The 17,794-nt window shown below is 39.2% G+C and overlaps 1 protein-coding gene across 3 annotated transcripts in view; it reads left to right on the top strand.

Annotated features, from left to right (window-relative positions):
* Positions 1–17,794, top strand: part of vav3 (vav guanine nucleotide exchange factor 3) — a 103,255-nt gene that overhangs the window by 15,576 nt on the left and 69,885 nt on the right. For all 3 annotated transcript variants that reach the window (XM_008438368.2, XM_008438367.2, XM_017301931.1), the window contains exon 2: positions 4,304–4,420. In XM_008438368.2, the coding sequence (XP_008436590.1) occupies positions 4,304–4,420 (117 nt within the window). The remainder of the gene's footprint in view (positions 1–4,303; positions 4,421–17,794) is intronic.

Genomic DNA, 17,794 nt, shown 5'->3' with positions numbered 1-17,794 from the left:
CGGCCTCGTATCCAATGCAAGCGGGCGAGATAGCTCGGCTTACGGGACTGTTCTCTTATCTCACGTGGTTGGGTTTGAAAATGAAATGTGCTGCAGGTGAGATTTCTTGGGTTTTTTTGGGGGGGGAGAGGGGGGTTCCTGCACACGTTGTTCTTTCATAAACGGTCCCTTCCTTTTCATTGGGTACATCTCAGTATGTGTTCTGCAGACTCCAGCTGGGACGTTAAAGCTATTATCTAAATAAAATCCCAATCTTCAGATCCTCCTTGTGCACGAACAAGGCTGGTTGCATCGGAAGGCAAAAACGGGCCCGTCCGTTCGCATTGGATGAGGTTCTGTTTCTGTTCCGATGGCTTTTCTCGGATCACCGGCCAATAACTATGGTTAAGGTTGTTTTGAGGTCTACAAACATTGCTTGTCAGTATAAAGAGCTTGAGACCTAAAAAAATAAATAAATCGGTCTCATATTGTGTAGCACAGTGTTAAAGCCGTTCGTTCCTAAAATGGAAAAGTTCCCCATTGTTTTGCCTTTATGACTTCACTAAAATCGTTATCAGGTTTCTATAGTCCTCATATTAGTAACTCAGTTATTGATTTTATCCTATTAAGCGTGGACTGCTGTGACATTCTCATGGTGTGATAACCTTGATTAAAAATACTATAACGTATTTATACACACATTTCAAACATTATTAATGATACTGCTAAACGTAGCACTAGCATAAAGAAATTCCCGTGCACCACCGTCTATTTGCAGTTCAGTATTTGCAGATTCACCTACTGGATGTAAGGTTGGAAAATTCTCGTTTTTCGCAAATGTTTTTCTAAAATACTCAAAAGAAAGTGCAGCTTGGGAAGCTGAAATACTTAAGACACAATGCTACTTGACATGCTGTCTTAGCACTAATAGAAACCTTATAGTGCCAAGATGATTTCCACTGTGCTTTTAGCATTTTCAGATTCTAGCTATTTGAGGGGAAACTTCCTTAATCTTCACCTCCACTATATTATTATTATCCTTTTCTTTTAGAATAATGTCTATTACTGTTATTTATTGTTCTTTTGTTTTTGCAAAAGTGCCAGCTGTCAACCAGGTTAATAGAAAATGATCTAGAAGACTTAAGATCTCGGAAAAGGAAAAACAATGTTTGACATATTCCCTCTCTGATTATTGTGGCATTTCGCAAGACGAAATAAGTTTGGTCATCTTTACTGACCTAAAATGAGAGATGTTTGGTCTGATATAACTGTAGATGGCGAGAAAATAAAAGCCTATATGTCTTTTTATTTGGTACAATCTTCTGGTTTCTGCTGTGTATATGAATGTTTATCCAAGAAAAAAAAGAAAAAAGAAGTGAAATCAAAAAATTCCTTCAGCATTAGATTCTACTTCAGACTGATTTGGTTCGTACCGACAGCGTCTTCGCACGTCCACACTACCCACTCAGCCGTTCAGCTGGTGAGCCCCAGAGAGTCCCTCACGTCAAAGAAAAGCTGCATGTGGAACAGTTAGAGGTTTGCCTCACGCTCTGCAGCATCCCTTTTTAATGCGATCTCCCCCAGTCTTCAGTCTTTGGCTCGGTGCAGATGACACGCCGTCTTTCATATTTGTTGCGCTCCGAGAAGCTGCTTCCCTCAGATAATACACCGGCGTCCTTTGGGACACTCCGGAGGCTCCGGGCAGGCAAGATGTGCTTGTCTGATAGAAGCAAGTGATGTTTACAAGTGTAAACATTCAATAATATCCACTTGACTTTTTGTTTGCTGATTCACGCTTATCTGGTGTCTCAAAGGGGTGTGTGTGTGTGTGTGTGGGGGGGGGGGGGTTCCCTATCTGTCTGCAAAAGTGCGGTTCAATTGTTTTTGGGAGGTATTTTACATTTGTCATGAAAAAGTCAACCGCACCAAAAAAAACAAATTCTGCTCCAGTGTATAATAAAATAGGCGTGGCTGCTTCCTGATTTGACACTTGCTGACTTATTTTCCTTCTAAACAGTCAAACCTAATCCGTTCTCTAAATATGGACACCTCAGCTTGAGCTTTCTCTTGAGAAACAGGAAATTGCCAATGAAATCTATTTCCTGGAAGACCTTTTTTTCTCTCTCTCTCTCTCTCTCTCTCTCTCTCTCTCTCTCTCTCTCTCTCTCTCTCTCTCTCTTTTCTTCTTGCTAAAGAACAATCCTGAAGAACTGTCATCAGAAGGAAGCTAATTGGGGAGTTCCTAGTGAGAGAAATTATGTCTAAAAAAAGTCGATACGGGCTGAGATCTCTCCGGATTGTTGTGATGGTGCAGGAACAGAAAAAAATGGAGCTGCTTAGGAGGTGGGGGGATATTTCCTCCAGTGCGACTCTCTAAAAAACCCTCGGACTCAGAAAGTAGTCCTTCATCTCATTTTTGAGGCACCTAATTTGGAGCCGAACTGCTTCCACTTTTAATAAGAAACTGAATTAAACTAATATCTGCTTTTAAACAGCACGATGTGGCTAAAAATTGTGAGTCCTTTCTATTATTCAGATGTCTTCTAGGTACAGTGGAGAGCCAGAAGAATGAACCGCTCCCCACAGAGCCACAGCCATTGAACTGCAGCTGATAAGCTGTAAGACTTTACAGCGACACCCTCTGTCCTTTGCTCCCCACTATACTCCGTTTTATTAGGGCACACAGTTTAAAACGGGCTGTAGCAAACGTGGAGACGTCGAGCAGAGAGGGGAAAACGCCACAAACACACTGTTGGTCGGTTACACCCAAGGATGAAGTCATCCGTCAAAGGCGATCCAGCAGAGGCAGCGAAGCGGAGCAAAAAAAAAAAAAAAAAAAAAACACGACTCCCCTCAAACCAGTCTATCAGCAGAGGCGCGCTTCTGGCCTTTATTTTACGGGAAGTCACAGACGCGCGGCGCGTTGGCCAACTGCACACTGTTGCTACATTCCTGTTAACCCCGGCTGCAGCTCTGAAGAATGTGAACTAGCTCAGAGAGCATGGATTTAGGCCCTTGTGTGCGCTTGGCTTTAGTGCTGATGCTTCTGGTTTAACGTGGCCAGCCCTCGGCCGCGTTTAGAGTCAAGGTTTTGGGTTGCGGAGCATCTTCGCCGAGTTGCCCTCTTTATGTTAGAGGTGGACATTATTTAGATGTACAGCTTAGCACGTGTATTTAGATGTAAGCACAGCATTGTTTTTTATTGCTTTTAGCTCAAAGCAATAAAAGCTTTGAAAGTGAATCAGCTCAGTTGATCCTGAACTCTAGCTTTTGTAAGTTCTGTCCTTTTGTGTTTGATTATAAAACATTTACAGTCTCCTCCTCAAAAATCTGGCTACGGTTTAATGAAACTGAACAATAATATCCTCGTAAGACCTCCAATCAGATTGAAAAGAGGAAATGTTGGATTTCTTAGGGTTAGGGTTTCACCTTTTGCAATCAGTGTCAGATGTGTTTGTATTTCTAGTATTTGCAAGTACAGATTTTTTTTTCCACAAGCTTTTTCGAGAACTTAACGTTTTTGGCATTTCACATTGTCTGCCTATACAGTGGCATAGTGCGGTGCTGAGATACTTATTGTGATAAAGATGCTACTGTAATTTTTGTGCCATCTTTAGCAATACTTTTGTCACTGCATATAGTCAGAACAATTCAAACACCAAAGGTAATCTAAAAATTCACCTTATTACTTCATTTACATTAAACGGTTTGGACGTCAATCTAAACACCGTCAGCTGCTAAACAATTGGTTCATTAAACAAGTTTACAGTTAAACTTGTGTAATGCACACAAGTTTAACTGTGTGCATTACACAGTTAAACTTGTAATGTAAACAAGTTTAACCGTGTACATTATTGGTCTTTTTTTAAATCCAATAGAAATATTTCTAATGACAGACACAGATCAAGCTCATTTGGATCCATTGTTTTATGCTTTAAAACTTGAAATTGGGGTCATGCGTCAAACATTTGAATGTATTTAGACTTGTTCTTATAGTACCACACCACTGCAGTGCCCTCGTATGACATTTTGTTTTATTATTCTAATAAAACAAAATGCTCTCATGTTGGCTGTAAACACTAACCCAAGAGCTTTCAGAGGCACCGTCTTTTTACATTGTCTAATTAGACAGTCACATTGAAGCTCACAGGCTAAACTAGCAGAGCAGCTCCACCACATGTGAATACCCCTTAGAGAAGGGGTATTCAGATATAATAGAATAATAATGGACTGGATCATTTATTAATGCCACTCAGCTCCTTTGTTGATTAGGAGCCACACAGCGATTAACCGGTTTTTCTTTTCTTTTGTCCTCCAAATGCAGTTCCTGTGCCTGAAGAATATCCGGACGTTCCTGGTGGCGTGCAGCGACTCATTCGGAATGAAGAAGAGCGAACTGTTTGACGCCTTTGACCTTTTCGATGTCAGGAACTTTGGCAAGGTAAGGGAGGCCCTTGCCGGCAGTCATACGGTGACATTTTGGCTTGGTTTTTGGTAAATGAAGGCTGCCTCCTTCCCCGCCGTGCACGCCAGCTGTCCCCAAAGATGCGCTGAATAAGACAAGTGAGCCTTTATGTGTTTGTGGAAGCAGAAAAGCAGTTTTATCATTACTAATAGGTAAAAGAGCTCGCTTTTCACCACGTAATTCCAGATTTAAATTTACAGCGAAAGAGTTGATGTGTAAAAACATGCCAACTATTAGGTCTGGGCGATAAATTGATATTAGTAATTAATCAAAATTTTGGTTTTTGAAGATTTCATTTTTGGAAAATCTGGATTTTGTTTTTCCACCAATGCGCTCTGAACTGCTGACACCACTCTAGTTCAGAGTGATGCCACCATCTTGTTTTTACGGTTTCTATTTATTTGGGTTTTCAGTTCAGGTCAACTCGGCATTACAATGAAATAAATACAAGGGTCAGGCTAAGATTCTTGTTCTAGAAATCAAAAATAAAGTCATGATGCTACAGGAGTACAGTCATAGCAAAAAGAGAATAAAGTCAAATCATAATGAAGTCCAAATAATACAAAAGAGTCCAGCTGAATAAAGCCATAATATTTGGAGAATAATTTTATGAAAACACCGACATGAAAAATAGCAAAAAAAAATATTATTCAAACTTTTTATCTCATCAAAACAACTTTTTCTTGTAATTCTAAGACATTCCACTGGTAAAATTTCATTTTTATCCTGCTTATGTTGTGACAATATCCTCATAATCAGACAAATTCTTGCAATCTGTCTCTAAAAATCCACCGTACAACTCCCTGAAGGGATGATTGAAACAAAAGCCACTTTTTCAATATTTTCTGTCATTTCTAATACATTTTTTTAGAAAAGAAAGGGAGAAAAAAAAGTCAATTAAAATCAGAAATGGTATATGAAAAAGAATATGATTTTATTTTTAAGCCACATCGTCCTGCACCACCTTATATGCTTCTTTAGCAAACACCGAATGGTACAATATCATAGCTATTCAGTTGTGGCATTCATTGTTTCCTTCTTCTGCCAGTAGACACTGGCTGAGGCCGTGTCGCTGCGTTCTTCCCACACCTGAAATCTAATCCGAAAACTGAAAAAGCAACAGCATGACCCAGCAGTTCAATCGCTTCCTCTCATTAAAGTGAAAATGCTCCAGCCTGCTGGCTTTACAAGGGTTTAAAAAGTGGGGCCTCTGGTTCATTACTTGTAAAAGGCTCTTATCCTTGATTTGCAGGGCTGAGAAAGTGTCTGTGGCTCTAAGACAGCCCTGGCGCTGGCCACAAGAAGTTCCCCAGAGGTTTAATTAGAAATAGCAGCCTTTAGCTGACGATAGCATGCTACAGGCTACTCCGATGCGGATGGTCGGACACAACAGCGTTCTGTGTCTATCTATGTACATGTTAAATAGGATGGCATTCAGAAGAGCTGAAGAGCTTTGGGTTCATTTTGTAGCGTTATTTTTCATAAAAGCGATGCTGATTCCTTGTCTGCGTATGAGACTATAGATTGAAGGAAGACAGGAAGTAGTTCTTGTCCGTTTGGATGTTGAGTGCAACAAATAAAGACGCCGTCAGCCTGACAGACGACATTCAGCTGCAAAAACTTTCAATAAGCTTCTTCTATGGAAGCATTTTGGGTATGGGTTTCGGTAGAAATAAACAAAAACGTTGCAATATCATGGCTGGCTAACCATTAACTAACCATTAGGCACCACCATTTAGTTTGGAGATAATTGTCAGCAGTGCACTGCTAATGGACCGCAGTTGTGTGCCGCTTGTTCAAAATCTTAACATACGCTTAGTGGCCTAAACTGAACCTGCTAATTCTGTAGTGAAGAAAGATTTGATACTTATGAAACCTTCAGTCTATTTGTGAAGCACAAAAAGGCAGAGATGTAGCTTCACTGCTAGAGAATTGATGTAACTCAAATATCAGAGCAAAGAACTTATAAAAAATGTACTTTATCTCGCTCCATGTTCCCTGCACTTATAAAACTTCACACTCAAAGATGTGACAGGACTTCATGTGTCACAAAAATCCCCCTTTCCTTCCTCATGTTTATCCCCACCTAACCAACATCCATGTTTGACTTGCGAATCAAAAGACTAGGCTTGCTACTTCAAATGCAGCCTGTGCTGGATAAGTTCAGCAAGTTCCACCTGGGCAAAGTGATTTTGCCTGAAGCAGTTAATTTCTCCTGTTAAAAGAAACAAATTTAGCTAAAGCGACTGCATGACTTGCATATGCGTTAGTTGCTTTTGTGTCGCTGAACTTCCCCTTTTTTAGGGCAAATGTGCAAGTCAGGTGGCAACACTGTTCCAGCGAAAGGTTGATGAAAGACAGCAGCTTGTGTAAAGCAGGCCTGTGAAACCGTTGCACCCTTTCGTTGTCGGCAACAGCACTCGTTGGCCAACATTGTGAAACTGTGTCTGCTTTTCAACTTTTCAGCTTATCGGTTGGATCATGATGAGCAGAACCAGGTTTCCTCGGTGTGGAAGACTCACATTTTAGCTAATATCTAACTCTAAACTTTTGATTGGTGTAATTAACGAAGCACTATTTTTTATCAGTGGTTAATAATGTAAAATGAATAGACTGTTAAAAAAAATACAATTCTGGAAGGAATAAAGATGTGAAATGAGAAAGGCTTTAGACACAGACAGCAGCACATTTTTTATTTTTTATCTCCGTTGACGCACACGGCTGAATAGGCAGCTGAGAGAATTAAGGCGTCTTTTTCTTAATTCAGTCATTTATAATTAAACCATTTTTTGGACCTCTGGCAAGTTTCTTTCTGCGTTTGCTGTGTTGCTGAGTGAGAATATGCAAATACGAATCTTTATCCTTGCTCTCGGGGAAGAGAACAAACAGAAAGTTGCTTTTCATTGCTTTACTGTGTTTTGCTCTTTTAGTCTTTCTGTGTTTTTCCATTTACATGCCTTTCCAAGTTTGGTGCTTTGTTTTCGAGAAGATACTAGCTCGTCTCATGTTTTTTAATGCTTAATTTTAACAGAAAAATTAAAGCCTTCTAGCTTAGCCTAGCCCGAAAAACAATAGGTTGAGGTTTTCAGTGAGTGAACTACTTTCAGAAGGGTTTTGTGGAAATAGTGTGTTTATTTAGCTCATTAAATAAAAACTGCATTTAATGAGTAAGTAAGTTTATTTTGAAACTTTCCTTAGCTTAAGTCTTTTGAATACTCTACCAAGCTAGGCACTTAGCACAGGGAGAGGAGGTTTTCTCCTCCACCTATTCCGCTCACTTCTACTTAAAACTGATACAATTGTCATAAAGTACTTCACTTGTCACAGTTTGTCATGTTACAGCTACAAACTGAATTGTGTTTTTCTGAATTTTGAACAGGCTGAGGAAAGCTAGCACATAGCTGTGAAACTGGAAATAAAAACCATTGCTATCAAAATATCTTGCAGAGCATCATCGGGACATGGCCGTCCACATAAAATGTCACGGAAAATATTAAGTGAATGACCCAAACTTCTGACCCAAATACAATTGAAAATCTATGGAAATACTTGGAACATTTCAGCTTGTTGAGGTGCCTGTTAAAGACCGAAAATACTTTCAGTCTGTGGTGACAGTCAGCTATTGACTCAGGGTGGATGAATACAAATGCACACCACACAATTGTATGTCACTTCTTACTAAATCATGTGAGAGTGATTTTCTTTTTTTTTTTTTTTTTTTTTTACAATGTGGTTTTCAGTGTCTCTGAGCCATTATACTCTGAACGACCAATTTTGAGTTTTGCACCGAACGGCAATTTCACTCGGCTGCTGCTGAGCACTTTGATGATTTGAAGTCAACATGTTGCCCAAAGTGAATGTAACATACCGAAATCATAGTGCCTGCTTGTTGGCAACGCTCGCTCGGCTGGTTCTGCACAGGCTAATGGAGAGAGGAGAGGAGGGGAATGGGCAAAGCTGCCATTCACCGTCACTCCTACTGCCATTCAGCGCCTTTTCCTCGGCTTTTTGTTTTAAAAATAGGTGCCGGACTGCTCTTGAATAAAACATAAGCAGCCCCTGTTTGCTTTTAGTGTTTGTTTTATGATCTTGATAGAGTCTGTTTGAGGAAATCCAATATGAGGAAACAACTCCTCCGTTGGCTTGAATGGTGACTGTGACTGTTTAATCTTGGAGTTATGACTTCTTCAATTTAGTCGTTAGAACGGAGCAAAAAAAAAAAACAAAAAAAAAACGCGATTATTAATTAGGCTAAACAAAATGTCACTCCTAGGCAAATGTAGCAGCCTTGCAGTGTTTCTGAGGGAAACTGGCTGCATTACTCTTCTTTTGGAGAACATCAAAACAAACTGAGCAGGTCTAAACTGTTGCCTCAGTGCCAAACATCTGGTTTGGACATCTGTTTTGTAGGCACATGAGGGCTTCTGGGTTCTTCAGGGAGAAGAGAGAATTGGCTTTCAGAAGCCATGCAGATTTAGACCCACGCTAATCCACACCTGGCAGAAAGAGGATGTGTGGGAGATCATCATACATGTGGCGCAGACTATTTAGAACCAATGAAAAGCCACATTATGGTATTATTATCAGTGCATTTCTTAAGTCTGTGAAAGTATTTGGTGCCAGAAGCACTTTAGGTATTTCATATTAAAAGTGATCTGCTCTCCGAATTTCCCCATCTACACCGTCGCTGTTATGAGGATGGTGCTGGAAATTGTTCCTCTCTCCCATTTTGTACTTTAGCCTTTTTGCTTGCATCACATCCTTCTCTTTCAGTTACAAAATGACACCGTCTGCGGCTGCTTGTTAAGGATCAATCATGAGTCAGTTTGCAGTCATCAGGGGGATGTTTCAGAGCAACCACGTTTTAAATGAATGTTCATTAGAATTATGTTGCAAAGAGTTATCAGAAATATTATCAGTGGAAACAGGGTCTAAAATTAAGCTTATGAAAAAATGTAATCAGATATGTCTGGAACAGTTCTCAGTTCTAGCTTTTCTTCAGCTTTTTCAAGCTAAAGAATCCCTGGATTAACCTTTGGCTTCCAAAACAATAAGCAAGAATAATCAAAACATGATTGGAGAACATCACAATATTTATTGCAAACATGTTGTTAACAAAAGCAACAACGTCAAAGCCTCCACCATTTTTAAAATACTAGTGCTTTGACTATCTAACTGCTAGCCGCTAGTTTGTAGCTTGTTCTGACTAGCCAACTGCTAACTGCTAGTTCGTAGCTTGTTCTGACTAGCCAACTGCTAACTGCTAGTTTGTAGCTTGTTCTGACTAGTTAACTGCCAGCCGCTGGGTCATAGGCTTCTATTGCTGTTAATTCCCTCCTGTTCAAAATGCATAATTCTGCCCTATCAATGGTTATTCTTATAGTATTTGTGAAAACACTAACAGGAAGTGTCTTCAATGCTCTTTAAGAAAAAGTAAAATAGGACCACCTTAGATTTCGACCAGCATTTAAACCTCTATATTGACTTCCAGATTCTTTGAAATAAATTTGGCTCAAAAATACAATGGGCAAATGTGTTTTTAAATATAGTAAAATATTATCATGGCGGTGTTAAAATTGTAAAATGTAAACATTTCTTCACTGTGTCATGGTGTGCAAGCTTGAATTGTGTCAGAAATGTAAAATCCATCCATGTGTTGTGACATCCAGTGAAAAATCCTCTGCAGTCACATTTTCTGACAGCGAGTGACTAAGTGTCTCCATTCCCTTTTTCCTGCAAAGTCCAGCTTGTTTTAAAATAGAACCAAAGTGCTGACATGAGCTGTCCATCCTCACTGTCATATGACGGACAGTTTTCCTGTTCTTAAGGAAAATGACGCGTCACTGTCAGACTTAAAGGTGAAGCAAACAACTCGAGCTTAAGGAGTGCTTTGATTTTTGCCACCATCTTTTGACAAAATTATGCTGGCGCCTGTTTATTCATGAGATAAATTAGACATATAATGAGAGTCATTATCTTATTATCTTCATTTGGCTTATTAGTAATCCATCTAACATGTAAAATCAAGTGAACAATAGATACAGGAGTAGTTCCAGACCACGCAGCAGCTTCCTTTAAAACCGCTCCACTCGTATGTCTGAAGAATGTAAACAATCTCCTGATAAGAATTTAGCGCGGCATGTCGTTTTGGCAGCGGGTCAGTCGACTCGCTTACTCGTATCTGAATCAGCACATGTGGATAGTTAAGCGGGAGTTTATTTAGATAGATATGTGCAGCGTCAAATGTTAAGATGAGTTTCTTTTTTCTTTCCTTTTCAAAGCGAGGGGTAAAAAATGCTGTTTAAAGGAAAGCAGAAGTGAGAGAGGATATTGATAGGTGCCTTCTTCCTCAGTCGACTGTGATAAATTTAAGTGGAAACCCACTAAAGGCTGATTCATCTCCTGCCTATCCACCCTGTTATTTCTCCCCCCACCCCTCTGTCTCTTTCCATTGTCCTTCAGCTGTGCTCTCTGCAGCAGATCTGTTTGGTCAGATATCATGTGTCTGCTATTTGCTAATGGATACTCTGAGTTTATCTTCACACCGTAGAGCTGAACTGCAGGAACAGCCTTCCACCCTGGACATTAAAAGGAACCCTTTAGAAAGCTGAATTCAGTATTACGTGTTCATATTGGCTGATCTTGGCCTTTTTATTTACAGAAGTAGGTCATCATCACAGCGACGGAGTAGATTAGCAGAGAAACCTTTACGGGTTCGGTGTGGGAGGTTTCGCCATTTAACTTTGAAGGTGTCTTTGTCTCTTAAACCTGCAATTAAATTGCCAGACTTATGGAGCCGTAACCCACCTACAGCTGTCTTACTTAGAATGAGTTTTATGAAGCGTTACTTTTTGGATCTTATGGATTTTTATCCAAACACATCAGATGTTGGTGATGGATTCCCTACTTCTCAATCAGGTTTTAGTTGCAGAAATACATGCAAAATAAAGTGTGTTTTCTAATTAAGGGCAAGTGAATGAAAAGACAGTATGTGGGAGAACAAATGAAAATGTACTATTGTAGAGACTGAATTGACTGAAGTCACACATATGAGTGAAGTAGAGATGTCAAAGTCATTTTCATTGTGGGTCATATAAAAATTCTGAATGCTCTTAAAGGGCCGGTCCTGGCAGAATGTATTGATAAAACCCATTAAGCTGTTAAAATACTAACAAACAGCTTTGTTTCAGCATTCAGTAAGTGTTTCTGAAAATTAAATAATATTCAACATCTTTTCACACTAATCAGTCCCTCCAGGATTTTGTGATTGTTTTTTTGTTTTGTTTTTTTGGGGGGTGTGGGGCGGTATTTTTTTTTGCAATCCGAATCCCAGATGTTGTGCTGCTAATTTAAAAATATTTGTAAGGAATTTTTTTTTTGCGGTTTTTGCGCTAATGTATGAGGTTAAATGTGACATTTTATTAATCACCGTATTGGTCACGGACTAGAACCTGACATCAAGTAAGGCTGAGGCAGCAGTCACTTAAAACCAATGTTTTTGACCAATTTTGAGAAAATATTTGCAGTATAATCAGAAGAAGTGTGGGGCTTTGTTGATTTTTTGTGAATTTTGCAGAATTGGGAAAAACTGGAGGGACTTATTGATGCAATTTGGAGACTGGAGGGCCACATAAAAAAAGCTACGCTGGCCCACATTTGGCCCCCGGGCCTCGAGTTTGACGCATGTGGAGTAAAGTGTTAGATTTATGAGTCAAGTCACAAAACTCAGAGTTGCCATAGCCAAAATGACAGATGTTTGCGGTAACATCTGTAGCATGTATCGGGACCCTGCGATGGTTTTTCAGTGTTTTCTAGTAGAAAGAGTTAACAGCAGTGAGTCTCTTTTTTTAATTAGTGCTACCAGTGAGTAAACAGCACACTGGAGCTCTGACACAGAGAGCATATGTTCTTATGTTAAAAGGCGGGTTTGGTTTGTTTGCCAAGGATATTTGTGGACTGTGTTGCTAATAACTAATCTTTCAGTTTTTTCTGTAGCGTCATGATAACGACCACCGGTATGTTTCTCAAATAACTAATAACTAATAAGATAAAGCAAACAAAAAACAAAATTACCTTTGACATCTTGTGCAAATCCTCTGACTTAAATTAAGAATCTAACATATTCCTGAACCACTTACATTACACTATATAGAAAATGAGTTGACAATTTATGCATCGTTACTAACAGGAGTTTTCTTCAACAACAGAGACTCTGATGATCCTTCAAAATATAAGCATTTCCTGTTTGATTCATTCGACGGGTGAACTTTGATCAGCAACGCCTGTTTATATTTTAGGTCAGTAAACATTGTACCTTGTTCATTTTTAAATTAATGCGCAACTGTTAATTTGTTTAACATAGCTGAAATGGTTGTTCTAATAAGTAAATACGTTAAATGTGCATGTGTTAAATTATGCTTCAGGATGTAGATTTTTATCCAACGTCAATTCGGTGTATTGGGCCCAATGGGGGATTTAATGAGAGAATATAAACGGACTAGAACCTGTGAAAAATGACTCGGCTTTAAATCTGTGCTGCGTCTTTGTTGTCGTAGAACAGCTTTGATTTGTGATGTTATTTCAGACGTTTTTAATAAGGAGTCTCAACAGCCTGCTCGTTGCCTGATTTTTTTTCTTCTTCTAGAAGAGCACAGCAATGGTCATACATTTGAAATTCTTTATTTTGTGTCTTTGACTGACTCGTCTGTGTCGCTTCACTTAACCTCGGCTCCAATTTGCTTTGAATTCGACTCAAAACTGTTTGCCAGAACTCGCTGCAAAGCCGCCGTGCTGAAAGCTCTGCGGATAATTCATGGGCTTCCAGTGGCTACGTGTCAGCTGCTCCCACTGGAAACACACTTAGGTTTGCCCATGTGTGAAGGCAAACACACGAGCATTAATGCACTGACCATGCACAATCACAGCTTGCTGACAATCACCCGGGGGCTCCTGGCCTCCTGGCTCTGAGGTTGTTGGTCTCAGAAAAGGTTTTATCACTCAAGTCATTTCAGAAAAGGGAAGAAATAGATTCAGATTATTGCTGTTTCAAGGGTTTTCTATAGAGTAGATAAAAAAAAAAAAGAACCAAAACTAAAATTAGCATTTTAACCTAGCATTAGCAATTTAGCTAATTTTGACTTAAAAACTAGAGTTAATGAATGGCATTTTCAACAGCATTAAGGTACAAAATGTACACTGGATTCTCTATACATCAAAACAACTCAAAAGTGATTTAACATTTGTTTTATTTTTTATTTTTTTAAATAATGGTACAACCCTATTAGAAAATGTGTAAAAAACAAAATGGACCCTTTTAAAGTGTTTTTTTCTGTGTTGTGTAATCTGTCTATAACTGAGGATTGCCCAGTTCTCCAGTTAATCCAAATACTTACCACTTTTTAATTTTCTGCAATAAATACAAGCACTTAGTTATTTTTTTTCTTCATACAAGTTTAACACACAGAAACATAACTTTAAAACATGCATCTATTAATCTATGAATTCAACATACTGTTGAACAAAACATCAGTTCCAAAGCCATGTTTTTTTTTTTTTTTTTTTTYTCTATTCCTTGAGAAAATGAACCAGTTGACTTGTACTGGTTTGCAAAATGGCCTTTTTGCCATGCCAAATACATGCTCAAATGTATTTTTCTTTTTCAAAACCTGTGGAAGAATTATATCACAAACCAGCTTAACGACCCACTACTAGCCCAACTACTGCACGCTTTGCAAAACGGTTTAGCTGAAGTCAGTTCTTGCAAAGTCTTTGCCGTGTTCACAGTTCATAAACATTCAAATAAATGCGTGAACTGATCTCAACTGGTGTAAAGGCAGTGAAGGGAGTCATGTAGGAATTGGAAAAAAACAAAACAAAGATAATCTCCATTTTCCTACGTAAAGTTCTCACACAAAGGTAAAAAAAAGAAAAGAAACAAACCTCTTCTGACAGCATGCTTTGCAACATTCAAAATGCTACATTCATGTCTTTAGCAAAAACATGGATATAAGAGGTTTCTCCATGTGTTTGTGCTGTTTTCTGTCGCGAGTGTGTGTAGAAGGGACTCTCATGGGGACTGACTCATCTCCAGATTCAGCAGCAGGAAACAGGAAGAGGAAACAGTCAGATCAACATCAGACCGCCTGTTCTCTGTCTGAAAATTCAAATATTATTTAATGTGTAACGTGAGAATAAAAGGTGCATTCATGTTGTAAGAAAAAAACTGTATTCCCAGTGGATCTTAAACTTTTATACACGAGGCCAAAAAGCCTGGCTCTACCTATGTTCTGTGTAGATATTTTATGGGAATGTAAGGCCAAAACAATTGAACTGCCACGCCGTCCTCTTGGTTCCTGTTACTGGTCACAGGGATCGGGAAGTTGAAGCATAATGCGTAAACGTGTCAAAGTTTAAGACCCCAGAAAAAAAAAAGAAGAAGCCTGTGCTGCCTGGGAAATCATAATAAGGGAAGTTGTTATTTATTTATTTCTTTTGTTCCAGCTTTGCTTCATACCAGCTGAAAATCAGTTTCCCAAAAAGTTAGAAAATAAACTAACATATAAACACCACATCTATAGAAAGGTGGGAACTTTTTCATACCAACCAAACCACAAATGTTATCAAGGTTTTCTGAAGTTTTCAATCTGGCCAAAATTATGGTTTAAAGTATTTTTTGTTTTTGTTTTTGGGTGTCTGTAATGAAGTTTCCCATTCCAGACCTGTTGTTCTGCTGGCTACAAAAAGGCTGAAACACGTTTGCTTCACTCAAGAAAGATAACTGGAATTATCTGAAGTACAGTGAACTCCCGCCTCACTACGATTCAGTATTCTAGTTGCAGATTTTTTGCAGAGTGACTCCAAGAAAAATCCTTTGGTAGATTTTTTTTAAATTGCACTATAAAATATAAAATATTCGAAAGAAAATGCAGCTTGGAAAGCTGAAATCCCACAAAGTTATTTCACATGCTATTGGTTGGCATTTGCAAGTCACAGAAGCTACATGTAGACGTTAGCTTCTGCTATGGCACAACGTGGGTTTAATAGGTTTATATTCCTACATATTGAAGGGGCAGCATTATGTATTTTCCAGGCATGTAGTGCCATTTTATAGCACAATGAAGTAACTATGTTAACTTCAGTTGTTCTAAAAATACTGTGTATATCAAATGTGACTTAAAAGAAATTTGATTTCGTAATTTAACGAACTCTGTCTCTTTGAAAACTCCTGTTCCCTCTGAATCTCCGCCTCCAGGAAATCATCACATTGCTCCTCTTGCTAATTTAAAAAGAAATATTATGCATCGTCCCCTGTTTGTCGCTTTACAGGTTGAATTTTGGTGTTAGCCTTTTTTCCCCAAAGGCTAGTAATAATAATTACATTCAGTGAAAATGTAGCATTAAGAAAACGTTCACTAAGGCTCATTTTTTCACACTCAAACATGTTTGGCTTGGACCAGATACCTGGCATAATGACATTGAATGTCGACAGAGGAAGGATGGTTTGAGGGTCCCGATTGAGGTGCCAACACACCTGCAGAGCACTCAGGGATTTTTCAGTATTTTTAGTGATGCATGTGTGCTGCCTAGCAGCAGGCCAGCTACAGTCAGAATGATCTTGTGAGCCAAATATAATTACACTGCAGGGCCAAATTTGGCCTGGATTTGACACCTATGCACTACAATACTGCAGTCACAGGTTTTCCTAATATCATTCCAACTATTCCAGAGAAGTGTGTTTACCCAGGAAGCGGTTACCCATCAACAATTAGCCTTTAGATATATAAATACAAAGGCAGGGTGTTTGAGTGACTTGGCTCAGATAAATTCTGTGAATTTAAACGGCACTAGTGAGTGTGAACCGGAGCTTACGAACAGATCAAAGACCAGAAAGACTGATATGCAAGCCTTCGAACGAACCATCTCAATATTCACTGTCCTACTTTCTGAGAGCTTTACCCCCCCCCTTCCAGCTTTAACAGTGAGTCTATAAATGTGGAACTATATGGGCAAAGACCCGCATCTCCTTGTAGATGCACGGAAACACAGCGACGCAGTTGGTCTCCGTTTCAAAAAAATGACCTGGTTCAACCAAAACTTTCATAGCGAGCCAAAGCGTATGCCGTTTGATTGAGATAAAAGGCAGTGAGTTATCTAAGCTGCTGGATTCGATGCCCGTTCACCTGTGCTGATTAAAAGAGGGAACGTTTTGTGTGTGTGTGAACGCCGATGCTCGCCTGAAGTGGTGGATTGCTTCTTTGCCAGAAATGTAAATGCTGCTAGATTAAGAAAAAAATCACAAGTAAAAAACAGCTTGGGCATTTCTTTTTCTTTTTTTTTTTTTTTCCATTTTCTGCTTCTTCTTTCCTTTCCCTCACGCATCTCACAAGCTACCGTCTGGGTAACCTCATGAATGACATGTGCAAACACATTTTGTGCGGCTCCTCTCTCCTGTCTGGTACTGACTAAGCAGAACAGAAGGAGGGAGAAGAGCGCCTCTGGCAGGGAACCAAGACCTCCCTTCTTCTGGCTCCCGATGGTGACTGCTTGTCCGGAACGTCACTCTGATCGCGGAGCGATCCAAAACGCTCCTAAATTTAGTCTTAAGTTGGTAGTTCAACTGAAGAATGTGAAGCACTGCGAGTTGAGAGGCTTACATGTTGGGGAAAGTAATAGTTGTACTTAAACGTTAGATTAATAAAATTGAAACCTCATCCAACCATCCAACTTTCATGCAGCATAAAGATTTATATGCAGATGCCATAACGCGTGAATCATTGTTTGTTGAAATGGCGGTCAGAACAGCTCTGACCTGTCGAATGTTAAGGAGATTTGGTGCTAAGTGTTTTGACATTTGCTGCAGGAATGTTCAACACAGATTGTTGGATCCTTTTTGGTTTTTCGGGATTCGTCTTCTGTTGATGCAGCTTCTTGCATTCTCAGTATTTCATCTTCAGACGGATTTTTTTTCCCCCCCGTCTGTTGCGGTAAAATTCAGGCAGAGGCCATAGAAATCTAACATTTTTGCTGCTTCGTAAAAGTATAAAACTTTAGACAGTTTAATTTAAAAAGCAAAACACAAACTTAACACATCTTAGGCATGGAAGCTAGTTAAAGGTAAAAAATTAAAAGTCCTATTCACCAAAGTCACTGCTTTGGATGATGCAGTAATAAATATTGTTTTATTGATTGTTGGAAGGATTTACAATTCAGAATAGACACCAGTGGCTCCGCAAAGACAGTGTCTAGTATTTCACTGAAAAGTTTTAACTGCAGGACCAACTTTTGGTCGATGCTGTTACCATGGTAACCATTGTGTAGCTTAACACCTCAGCCTGGCCAGCAGTGACGAGG

This window comes from Poecilia reticulata, linkage group LG20, assembly GCF_000633615.1.
Source record: "Poecilia reticulata strain Guanapo linkage group LG20, Guppy_female_1.0+MT, whole genome shotgun sequence".
NCBI lineage: Eukaryota > Metazoa > Chordata > Actinopteri > Cyprinodontiformes > Poeciliidae > Poecilia > Poecilia reticulata.
This window is presented reverse-complemented; position numbering and strand designations above follow the sequence as displayed.